Source organism: Nannospalax galili, unplaced genomic scaffold (assembly GCF_000622305.1).
Source record: "Nannospalax galili isolate Female #2095 unplaced genomic scaffold, S.galili_v1.0 scaffold831, whole genome shotgun sequence".
In the NCBI taxonomy this organism is placed as follows: domain Eukaryota; kingdom Metazoa; phylum Chordata; class Mammalia; order Rodentia; family Spalacidae; genus Nannospalax; species Nannospalax galili.
This window is the reverse complement of record NW_008329142.1, coordinates 1,418,971-1,431,049: the sequence shown is the minus strand read 5'-3', so window position 1 is coordinate 1,431,049 and position 12,079 is coordinate 1,418,971. Positions and strand designations below refer to the sequence as shown.

Genomic DNA, 12,079 nt, shown 5'->3' with positions numbered 1-12,079 from the left:
AAAACCTCCCAAAACAGCACCATCATCTAGGGACAAAATATCGAAACACTTGGAGCCTTTGGGGGACATTTTCATTCAAACCAGCACACTGTCCATAAACTTTTGCATTTAGGATAATTTCCCTAGGATAAATTCTGAAAAACAAATGCAACATAATCAAAATATATAGTAGATATCAACAAATAGAGAAAAATAAAAGTATCAACCCCAGCAATTTAATATACTTAGAATTGTTTTTCATGTACACTAACTGATTAGAATAATGTAAGAGGGGATAAAGAATTCTTTCAATGATTTCATTGGACAGATTTAATTTTCATTTTCCACATTAAACAGCATATACAGAGGGCATTTACCTTTATAGATTAAGGAAAAAATATAAAAGTTCATGGGATAAAGAAAGGCTAGTATTTATTCTGTTTGTATCACTGCCCTCCTGTCCAGATTCTTCCCTTTCAATAGAGAATTCCTTTTATTTTCCATGACTTTGGAGTTAAGAATTGTCAGGTCTTTAAGGCACTTCCAGATTCTAGTTGTGTGGGCCAGAGTTTCATTGGCTGTCTTGGGATTTTTGAACATCTGAATCAAAGAAACTTGTTGGTGGAAAATTATAAAAGAAAAAGAGAACATTTGAACAGTTAGTAGCCATGAAATTTTCCAATGTTTTACTTTGTGACTTAAAAAGTGGAGAGAATGGGGATGGAGAGATGGATCAGTGGATAAGAGCACTGGCTGCTCTTGCAGAGGACTCAGGTTTGGTTCCCAGCATTCACATTTTGGCTGACAACCATCTGTAACTATGGTTCCAGGGGAATTCAACTCCCTCTTCTGACCTCCACAGGCATTGCACAACATGGGTACACTTACATACATGCAGGCAATACACTCATACACAAAAAATAAAAATAATAACTATTAAAAATATAAAATGGAAAGACTATAAGAAATAAAGTTTTTAAAGAAAAGAAACAGCAGTATTCAGATGATTATTTTTATAAATAGACAAACAGATGATAGACAGACAGATAGATGATAGACAGATATAGACAGATAGATATGGGGTCTTATTATATAGCACTGGGTGGCCTAGATCTTGCAATATAGAACAAACTGGTCTTGGATTCAGAGATTTTCCTGCTTCTGCCTCTGAGTGCTGAAATTCAAGGCCTGAGCCATCACTTAGAGATTCTTTTATACTTAAATAATATATTTAAAGTTAAAACACTTGGATTAATGTCTTAAATTTTTTCCACAAATTCTCTGACAATTTTTGTTTTGTGTACACTAAAAACATGAGCATTTCATAGTTGCTGCCTGCCATTGCTGTTCCCCCGCTGTCATGTTCTCTCGCCATTCCCGCCATGAACCAGCAGTTCAAATACTTCTATGCAACGCTGACTGAAGAGGACATGCTTTTTTTCACCTCAGAGTCTGGGGGAAAGGCCACCTAGACAAGATCTGAAACTAGATTAGCAATGTTGTCCTCATTAGCCACCTTTACAGGACTCTGATGCCAAAGTGGCTTTTGAAATTCTTGTTAAAACTGGAATAATTTTTACTAGGGAAATTACATCCAAAGCTGACACTGACTGCCAGAAAGTAGTTCAAGAAGCCATACAGAATATTTGACATGCTGATTTTTCAAAAAGTTTTACAACAAGACTTATGATATACTGGTTTCCCTGGAACAACAGTAACCAAATAATTGCTTGAGGTGCTCATGTTGACCAGAATGAGAAACAGTGCTTCAAGAGAACAGGGCTGAGTGTTGGTTATGCCACCAATAACCTAAGGAGTATATGCCTTTAAACACCGTTGCAGCACAGAAGCTAAATACCAAGCTGGTTGAACTACATCGCAATGGTGCTTTGCCTTGGGTACACCCAGATTCTAAAACTCAAGGGACTGTGTAGTATGTGCAAGGTGTTGGTGCTGGGTTTCCTATCAGATTCAACACAATTTCACATCTCTTTAGCATGATAAAGATGAATGCCTTGAACTGAGGGATCCCTGGAGGTGAAATTCATCAAACCTGCTTTACTTGGAAAACATGTTTTAAAAATATTTTATGTATATTTTTATTGAATCTTTGTACATTTCATACAAAATATCTTAATCATCTTTATACTCCCTCCCCGACCCATACCCTGTATAGCACCCCTCCCACTGGATTTCATGGATTCTGTCATATATATTAAGGCCTATTGAGTCAAGCTTGTGTACCCAGACAACCCTCAGTGCAAGTTTATCCACTGAAGTCTAGTCAACCTATCTAGAGTCTTTCCCTTAAAGATCAACTCTTCCTTATCCAGCAGTAATCAGCTGCAATAGTCCTTTGGCTAAGGTTGAGGCCTGATGCCCATTTCCCCAATTCTATGCTGGATTTTTATCTGCTTGTGTTTGCATGGGTCTTGTGCATGCTGACACCATTGCTATAGGTTCATATAAGCAAGGTCCCAGAAGCCTGTAAGATTCTGTTTTCATATGGTAATGTACCTCCTCCCCTGGCTCTTACAATCTTTCTTCCTCGTTCTTCTGCAGTGATATCTGAGCCCTGTGTGGGAGAAGTTTAGTATAGGAGTCCTGTCCAGGGACCCATACTCTGCAGACTCTTATTCTCTATACGTTGGCCATTTGTGACCTTTTGTGTTCATTTCTCCCTGTCATATGAGGGAGCTTCATTGATGAGAGTTGAGAGATGCATTAATATTCTCTACCCCTTGTTCCACTATGTTTCATGAGTCTTAGGTATAGAGGTTCCATTGTAGATGTTTCATTTAGGATTTGGGCATCTCACAGACACTTATTCTCTGTGACCAGTTGTGGAACTCTATAATAGTCTCTGTCTGTTGCAAAAGAAACTTCTTTGATGAGTGGTGACTACAAACTTGTTTGTAAATATAAGGATCCATATTTAGCACATAGTAAGAAATTACATTTATCTAGGAATGGGACATCCTTAAGGTTTTCTGTCAGCTCTATGACCTCTCCAGCCATGTGCATTCTGGCTGTTTACAATACCACACATGAGTTCCTAATTGGACTTAAAGCTCACTTAATGGGAGGGAATTCATCTGTAAAATATCTTGATAAGAATCCAACCTACCACATACAATCAAGTGGTAGATTTGTTACTGATAGGCCTTTGGGTGACATTGGTTTGACTGGGCCAGAATATCATCATGGATACATGCCACAGTTGGGGAATTCATGTAGGAGGTGCCTTTTGAGAAAAAGAAATGCTAAAGTAGACCATTCAACTGTTCACTGTGTGGTAAAATCCTTTGTTCAAGGAGGGCTGTGTAGGACAATTTTTGTCCAAGTCCCTTATGTGATAGGCCTTTCTCACCCATCATCCAGCTTCATTTTCTATTACAGTTCCTCTGGAGTGGCAAGTGGAGAGGGGAGAGAGAATACGATTGTGATGAACAATTTTTACCTTTGATCTGGGCACAATCTCTGTCATTTGGAACTGAAGTAGTCAGTTTTTCAGTCTATGACCACACTGGTCTAATGAGCTTTCTGAATAGCTCATGTAGCCACAGAGATGACAACTTCCTTCAGAAAACCACTACTTTGACTAGAGGAGGAAATTACTTTATACTTGAATATTTTGTAATTGCTTATTTATTGTGTTCTGGGATATAGTGTAAGTACAGAGAAGGAATCACTCCAGGTGGTAGCTTGTGCCTCAATCCCATGCATGTGCATCATTCTTAGGAATTCAAGACATTCTATTAGACCTGTGTTAGACCTCCAAGTAGTGCTGCTGGTGTTAAGAGAAAGGAGGGCAGGACTGGTCCAGCTGACATCAGAGAAAGCTGATTTGGCTAGTGTGGTACACAGAAGCCTGCTTGCTTACATGCTTACTTCATGACTGCTTTCCCAGAGCAGAAAGGGCATTTCAGAATTTATACCTGGGTATTTATTACATATGTCTGGTTCTTAATTCCAACAGCATAATGAATATCTACATAAAACAATTGTTTCTCTCCTAAAAAAAAATAAAAAAGAGACTAGCAGTCACCAGAACTTTATAATGTTTTAGGGGCTGGAGGGATGTCTCGGTTGGTAAAGTGCTTGCCATCAGGAAGACCTGAGTTTAGATCTCAATACCCACGTAAAAAGCCAGGAAAAATGGTGTGTGTCTATAATTCCAGTGCTGGGGAGGAGGAGACAGAAGGATCACTGAAGCTTGATGGCCAGCCAGTTCTTCCAATTGGTGAACTCCAGGTTCAGTGAGATAACAGTTTCAAAAAAGAAAGTAGAGAGAGAATGAGGAAGAAACTCAATATCAACCTCTGGCCTCTGCACATACCTGTAAACACACCTGAATATGTACATACACAAATAGAAATACTAGCCTGTATTCTATCTGAACACAAAGGAATAAAGTAAGATATCAACAACAATAAAAATGTGAAAAAAACATGCAAACTCATGGAAGGTAAACAACATGGGTCAAGTGAGAAATCAAGAAGGAAATTAAAAAACTCCTAGTATTAAATGAAAATGAAAATAATGTACCAAAATCTATGGCACACAATGAAGGTAGTCTTAAGAGGCAAAGTTGGAGCATTAAGTGCCTAAACCAGAAAATTAGAAACATCTTATATAAATTATCATGCACCAGAATGCCTTCTACAATCAAGAACAAATAACACCTAAAAAGAGTAGAGAGGAAGAGATAAATAAAGTCAAATCTGAAATTAATAAAATCATCCAATCAACAGATGAGCTAATGAACCAAATAATCAGTTATCAAAATAAAATAGAAGAGTTAATAAACACTTGAAAAAATTTCAATATCCTTAGCTATCAGGGAAATGCAAATTCAAACTTGAGATTCCGTCTTAACCCTGTCAGAATGGCTATCATCTAGAAAACAAATGACAAGATGCTGGTAAGAATATGGAAAAAGAGGAAATCTTATTCATTGATGGTGGGAATGTAAACTTGTGGAACCACTAAATCAGCATGGAATTTCCTCCAAAAAATGAGGAGGAGGAGAAAGGAAAATAGAAGGGCAAGATGGTTCAGAAAGCAAAAGCACTTATTATACAAGCCAAGACCTGAGAAAGAGCCCCAGTACCCACAGTGGGAGGAGAGAATTGCCTTCTGATAGTTGTCCTCTGACCTCCACACACACACCATGGCACATGCATGCCCCTATTCATACACACCCCCCACACCAATAATCATAATATTTAACTTTTCAAAAAAATTCAAATGAACTAGAACTACCACATAACTCAGTTATATCACTCTTGGCTACATACCCAAAGGACTCTAAGTCAACACACCACAGAGATATTTGTACATACATGCTGGTTAGTTTTCCTAGAAAGAACCATATAGTCCAGCAATCACTTCTAGTTGGTCAAGCTGGAGTTGAGAACTGAGAATTGGTTGTTCTAATCAAAATAATTTTCATTGAGAGAGTACAAAATACTGATTGCACTAGTTACAGGTGGAAATGGATGAAAAGCAATTAGCAACACTGACTTTAGCCAACTGTTTCCAGTTTTTCTGTAAAGGGTAATGGTTGAAAAAGAAGGCCAAGTGAGGGTTTTTCTTAAAGATTGCAAATATAACCCATGTGGACATGAGCAAATGGAAAATCATTCCAGAAAAGAAGAAATTTCTTAGAGCAGAAGACTGGAGAGAACTCTCAGATAAATATGTTTTTTGAAAGACAGAGTGCTGAGCCAAATAACGAGTTGCTGGGATTTTAGTGGGAACACATGAAGGTTTGGTGGTAGATGAGGTAGTGAAAGTGTATAGAGAGCCCCTAAGGGTTGCTTCAATTTTGTTCATGAAGAAATGTCATCAACTGAGGATGGGGGTAGAGTATGAAGTGTGGAGAAGTTAGATGAGATCCCAATGAACAGAAAAATATCAAATACTTGCTAGAGTAGGTAAAGCCCACTCAAATAGCCATCAGTTAAAATCAAGATGGGACAGAATTGAGTATTTAGTTTTCTTAAGTAGGTATTGGTACACAGACAAAGGTTTAGGATGGATTGAGAATTAGCTTAGGCGCATTAGGGTTTTCTAGATAAGGAAAAATAAGTGCATGCCTGGGGTGCTGAGAAATGCAAGGGGTATTGTAATGCCACACAATGGACTGCAGAAAGGAAGATAACTCAGAGACTGGGCATGGGGAGGACAGGAAAAAGAGGAGCACTGGTCCTGGAATTGGGGTACTGCAAGAAGCTCAAAAGCTAGAAGATGTGGTTGAACAATGAGATGACTGCATCAAGGATACATAAAAAATAACTGGTGGCCGGTGAGATGACTCAGCAGGTAACAGCACTTGCAGTCAAGGCTGACAACCTACATTGGATCTCGTGGACCCACATAGTGGAAAGAAAGAATCAATTCCTACAGGTTGTTCTCTGACTGACAGACGAACTTTCCCTGCTCTGTACGCAATAAATAAATGTAATTTAAATTTTTTTGAAGAGAACATGAAAAATACTTGGTTATGGCAAGACTTCATGTCTGATCATTGGCATGAGTGACTCATAGGGTGTAAGACAAGATCCCTGGCAAAGAGAAGATACTGCAAGTTGGAGGCCAAATAGATGTTTCTTCCACTCACTATTTAAATGACAATATTACTGCTGAGGTAAATAAAATCTTTATTTCAAGGGGTGGTCTTCATGAGACAGATGAAGGGGACTCACCTCTTTCTGCGGCATTGAGGTGTCATATATTGTGAAAATCAGTTTAAAAATCAGCCTGGAGAGATGGATCAGCAGTTAAGAGCACTGACTGCTCTTGCAGAGGACTTTGGTTTGATTCCCAGCACCCACATGGTAACTAACAACCACCCATAACTCCAGTTCCAGGGAATCCGACAACCTCTTCTGACCTCCATGGGCACTGGACAAGAAGAGTGCACTTACACACATGCAGGCAGTGCACTCAAACACATAAAATAAAATTTTAAAAATCTGCTAAAATCACCATTGTGTTAAAGATAAGTTTTCATTATAAGCCCTTTGGATTAGTCAGGGTTCTCCAAAGAAACAGAACTGGTAGAATGAATATACATGTATAGAGATTTATCAGCTTAGCTCACAGCAGAGAGCCCGAGTAGTCCAACAATGGATGCACCACACTGGAGAGGCTGAGAATCTGTAGTCACTCAGTCCATGAGGCTGATGTCTCAGTAGTCCTAATCTGACGCTGAAGGTCTGATGAATTCCAAAGGATGGGCTAGTCTTCAGTCTACAGCAGCAAGACGAACTCACCAGGGAGAGAGAAGGCAAGTGGCAAAAAGCAAAAACGTTCTCCTCTGCCATGGTCTTTTATATGGGCTGCTATCAGAAGGTTAACACCCACATTTAGGTTAGCTTCAGATGATCCAATTAAGATCTCTCTCATTTCAGTTAATCCCAGATCCAGTCAAGTTGAGACCCAGGATTAGCTATCACACCCTCCTTATGTTCACTTTCCTGTAAATAAGAAAAGCTGTCCTGGATTTTCTGTTTGGTAGCTGCTGGACTCTTCCTTGTTGCCATGTCTATACAGAAGGAAAGGATTCTTAGGCAAACTGCCAGTCAGGCTGGCATCAGCAAATCTCCAGTTACATGCAATGTGTGCTGTGAATGGTGCAGATACCCCTTCTCTGGCTATATAAACATACTGGCTGGCTTGGAGGTATTTTCCTGTGCTGGCTCACTTGCTGTCACAAAATTATGCCCAATAAATAGGAGTTTTTCTTGAGTAGTGTGGTCAGATCTGGTTATACAAAGAAAGACAGTGACGGCAGAGGCAGCAGAGGAGCGGGAACAGTGTTGCATGAGCTACTGCACAACTGGTAAGCTGGTCAGCTACACAACTGAAGACAAGGTAGCTGAACAGTTTGAGGAGTGCCCAAAGCGTGAACAGCTTGGGTGGTGGAAGTGGAGAGGACAAAGAACTGAGGCTGAAGGACAAAGGCTGTAAAGAGTCAGAGAATAGGAACTGCAAGCCTTCTGACTGGAGGATTTCCAGAGAACTGCTAAGCCATTAAGGTCAAGAACTAAGTGTTCCCCACAGTAAAAAAAGGATTCTGGCACTAGGAAGATAGGGAACTAGTCAGACAAAATAAAAAGTCTCTTCTGCTTTTCCAAAAAATTAAACAGTGACACTTCGCTAAATTATTTTTTATAAATTTTCTGGGTAAAATAAATTTCCATACCTGAGCCTATATTCACATCATTTTCACTCCTCCCACCCCCCCAAATGCCCTGCCACTCCCTCTCCATTTCCCAAGGTGTTTTAACAAGACCCACTAGAGAGATGAATTTTGATCTAGACAGAAGTTCGAGTTACTTGTAGAGAAGCCAGATGATGGAGAACTGCTTGCTGAAGTAACCAAGGCCTCAAAGAAAAAGCAGTTAAACTAGAGTTAGGGGAAAGCAAAAGGAGCCTTAACAAAGAGTGAGGTATTCCTGAAGGCAATCCAAAGACATGAAAAATGTGAATGTAAAACCAAGTGCAGTTATGTAAAAGTGAAAACTGCTGTTAAAATCAGAAAATCAGGCTGGGCTACGCAGGCATTATTAATATCTAAGGAATCCTGACAAAACAGACTTTTCATCCACTTTAGTCCGTTGGCATCAGGCTACTTAGATTGAGTTTGGAGGACAAGTGAGGCTATCTCATTAGGCTCACCGACTAATCTCACCATTTCCCAGGCCCTCTGGGGAACCAAGAGCAACTATGAATAACGAGAGATTAAAGACGGTTAGGGCCTCTTGGCGATAAATCAGTCGCTGAGGGCGGCGATTTCCCACCGCCAGGCGCTTCCGGAGGCGCGGGTGACGTCACTGCCGTGCGCCGAGCTGCCTGGCGGCGTTTTCAAACCTTCGTCCCAGCCTCTCTGGAACCTGGTCCAGTGTGCTTCTCCTAGAGTACCTCTGGGTGAGGACCACCGCGATGGCGTTCTCCACCACAGTCGCCCAGAAGAAGCACGTAAAGCGCAAGGCGCCCCGCGGCTTCCTCAAGCGCGTCTTCAAGCGGCGGAAGCCTCACCTGCGTCTGGAGACGCGCAGCGACTTGCTGGTGAGTCCTGCCCTGTCGACCCGGGACGTCCCGGGCCTGGTCCTTTCGCCCCCAGGGCCCGGTTAAGGCTCTGTAGTCGCGGTAGGAGGCTGGGCCTGGCATGCCAGGCCGTATTCCTGACCCAGAGTGGTACTGGGGCCCGCAGGAACCTAAACTATCTGGAGCTTTAGTTATCTATTTTTATTTATTTATTTTTTCAGACAGGATCTCCTTGTAGTCCCAGCTGGCCTGAAACTCGCCATGTAGACCAGGCTGGCCTCCATTTTGTAAGCTCTACTTCCCTCTGCCCTGCAAGTGCTGGAATTAAAGGCATGTGCCACCGTACCCTGCTTGGAGCTTTTTAAAACAAGGGTGTTAGCAAGAACACTGAGACAGCATCGCAGAGGTCCTGCTTGCTGTTTTTAGATAAAGCTATTCAGAATAGTCTGGCATTGGGATTGGTTTACTTGAGAAGGAAATGGAAGAAAAATCCTTCGCAAAACAGATCTGGGAATTTAGGCTGGATCATTGTTTTGTAAAAGGCCTCCTGCCTCCCTTTTGTCTTCTGTTTGTGTTATTATCAAACACACTGCCCTGTTGCATTAGGCTTTCCTAAAGAAGTGTGATCTAAATGTGGGCACATAGCTGTGAATTCATTTTCCTAAACAAATAACAGAACACCTACTCAAGTTTTTAGCCTTTAAAGCCTATTTTGTCTGATTCATAATTACCTAAAACATAGTGCTTTCCCAGTAAAGAGCGCCAGTCAACCCACTGTATAATGTTTTGTAAAAGGCCTCCTGCCTCCCTTTTGTCTTCTGTTTGTGTTATTATCAAACACACTGCCCTGTTGCATTAGGCTTTCCTAAAGAAGTGTGATCTAAATGTGGGCACATAGCTGTGAATTCATTTTCCTAAACAAATAACAGAACACCTACTCAAGTTTTTAGCCTTTAAAGCCTATTTTGTCTGATTCATAATTACCTAAAACATAGTGCTTTCCCAGTAAAGAGCGCCAGTCAACCCACTGTATAATGTTTTGTAAAAGGCCTCCTGCCTCCCTTTTGTCTTCTGTTTGTGTTATTATCAAACACACTGCCCTGTTGCATTAGGCTTTCCTAAAGAAGTGTGATCTAAATGTGGGCACATAGCTGTGAATTCATTTTCCTAAACAAATAACAGAACACCTACTCAAGTTTTTAGCCTTTAAAGCCTATTTTGTCTGATTCATAATTACCTAAAACATAGTGCTTTCCCAGTAAAGAGCGCCAGTCAACCCACTGTATAATGTTTCTGTCTTGAAGTAAATTCAGTTTGTGTATTGAATGCCTAGAACATATATTCCTTTAGTAGAATAAACATTATTTCATCTTGTTTAAACCATAGGAGAGACACTGCCTGTGGATTGTTGCAGTCTAAGTGGACATCTCTTTTCCAATTGAAGGAACAGAGTTGCAGATACAGGATATAAGGGGTTACTGCATGAATGATCTCAGGCATGAATCATTGCAACTGCTTCTTAAACTGCATTGCTTTTTCTGTGTAGCCACTTGAAGTTTTTCAACTGTCTCCCCACCGGCCTCCTTGTAAAGTTTCTTTTTTCATTTCTTCTTTTCTTTTTGAGACAGGGTCTCACTATGTAGCCCTGGCTGGCCTAGAAAATACTATGTATACCGGGCTGGCCTGGAACTCTCAACAATCTGCCTGGCTCTGCCTCTCTAGTTCTGGAGTTAAAGACATGCTCCATTACCCTTGGCAAGTTTTATTTTTTATTTTTTGTGTGTGTGTGTGTGTGTGTGAATGCCATAGAGGTGCAGGTGTCCTTGGAAGCTAGAAGAGGGTGCTGGATCCCTTGAAGTTGGAGTTGCAGGTCGTTGTGAGTTGCCAGATGTGGGTGCTGGAAACTGACCTTGACTACTCTTGAAGAACAGCAAGTGCTCCTTAAACCACTGAGATGTGTCCACAGTGCCTTTTATCTTGACTACTATAGAATTGCCTCCACTTTTCACTTTTTCAGTTTCTAACCCCTCCCTTCCAGAAAAATACTGCTTTGGTGGTGGTAGAAGTAGCATAAGGTATTGCTTTTTTGAATACATTGCTAGGTAATTTATTTTGTTTTCACTGAAGTTTCTTATAGAGAAGAAAGTATACCTGATCAGGGATAGCTAATGCCAGCTTGATAAACATTTCCCAAGTAGCTAGCTTCCTGCCAACATCATCCTTTTCTCTCCTAGCATGACCTGTGGATAGATGGACTCTATTTTGTGGGTTGATATACGTGGCAGGGAGAAGATGCTCAGTTGAAAACCAAGTCCTTGTGATGGGAGAAGAGAAGCTCCTTTGGCTACTTGCAGGTCCCTGGTGATGTTCTTGTCTTCTATGGCTTTCATTAAACAGGTCATATTTAGACTAGTGAGAATTGATTTGATTTCTTCCTTATAGTTGTCTGTTCTACGTTGATGTCATACTCTTCATCAGCAGGTGTTCCACATACTCCATAACGTTCTTTTTGATAATGCTTTGTTTTTGTTTTTTTTTTCTGAACTTGTATAGAAGTATACATCATGCTATTTAGTTATTGAGGTGCTAACACTGTTCATTGTTCCCTATTTTGATGTTGTTTCTCAGCATGGTTCTCCCAGTACTCTGGGAATTCGAATCAGGGACTTTGTCCTCCTTGTGTTTAGCGCAGTGCCTTGAAGCTTCTGAGCACATAGCTATTGGGAATATGTGGTAACTCTGATATAAATAATAAAAGAAATTGTCTAGTGAAAGATATTTTTCAACTGGTTGTGAGTAGTGCCCCCAAGCACCTGGCAGAAATGAAAGGAGCACTCCTTTCAAGATAAGGCTTGGGTTCATTTTGCATTCTTTCTTGATTGGACTGTATGTACCTTAACTGTTTTCAAGGTATGTGCGTGGACATTGAATGACACTCTTGGCTCTGGATGTTGAGTGTAAAATAATTCATTTCCTAAAGACACATCTTTTGTAGTATATGTTGCACATATATGCTAAAAAGGTCTATATATATATATATATA

At 40.5% G+C, this 12,079-nt stretch overlaps 1 protein-coding gene across 2 annotated transcripts in view; it reads left to right on the top strand.

Annotated features, from left to right (window-relative positions):
* Nucleotides 1–8,801: 8,801 nt before the first annotated feature.
* Nucleotides 8,802–12,079, top strand: part of Cenpw (centromere protein W) — a 6,422-nt gene continuing 3,144 nt past the window's right edge. The window contains exon 1 of one of the 2 annotated variants that reach the window (XM_029563744.1): nucleotides 8,802–9,057. In XM_029563744.1, the coding sequence (XP_029419604.1) occupies nucleotides 8,932–9,057 (126 nt within the window). In that variant the 5' untranslated portion in view covers nucleotides 8,802–8,931. The remainder of the gene's footprint in view (nucleotides 9,058–12,079) is intronic. The other variant, XM_008833645.3, reaches the window with a different exon arrangement.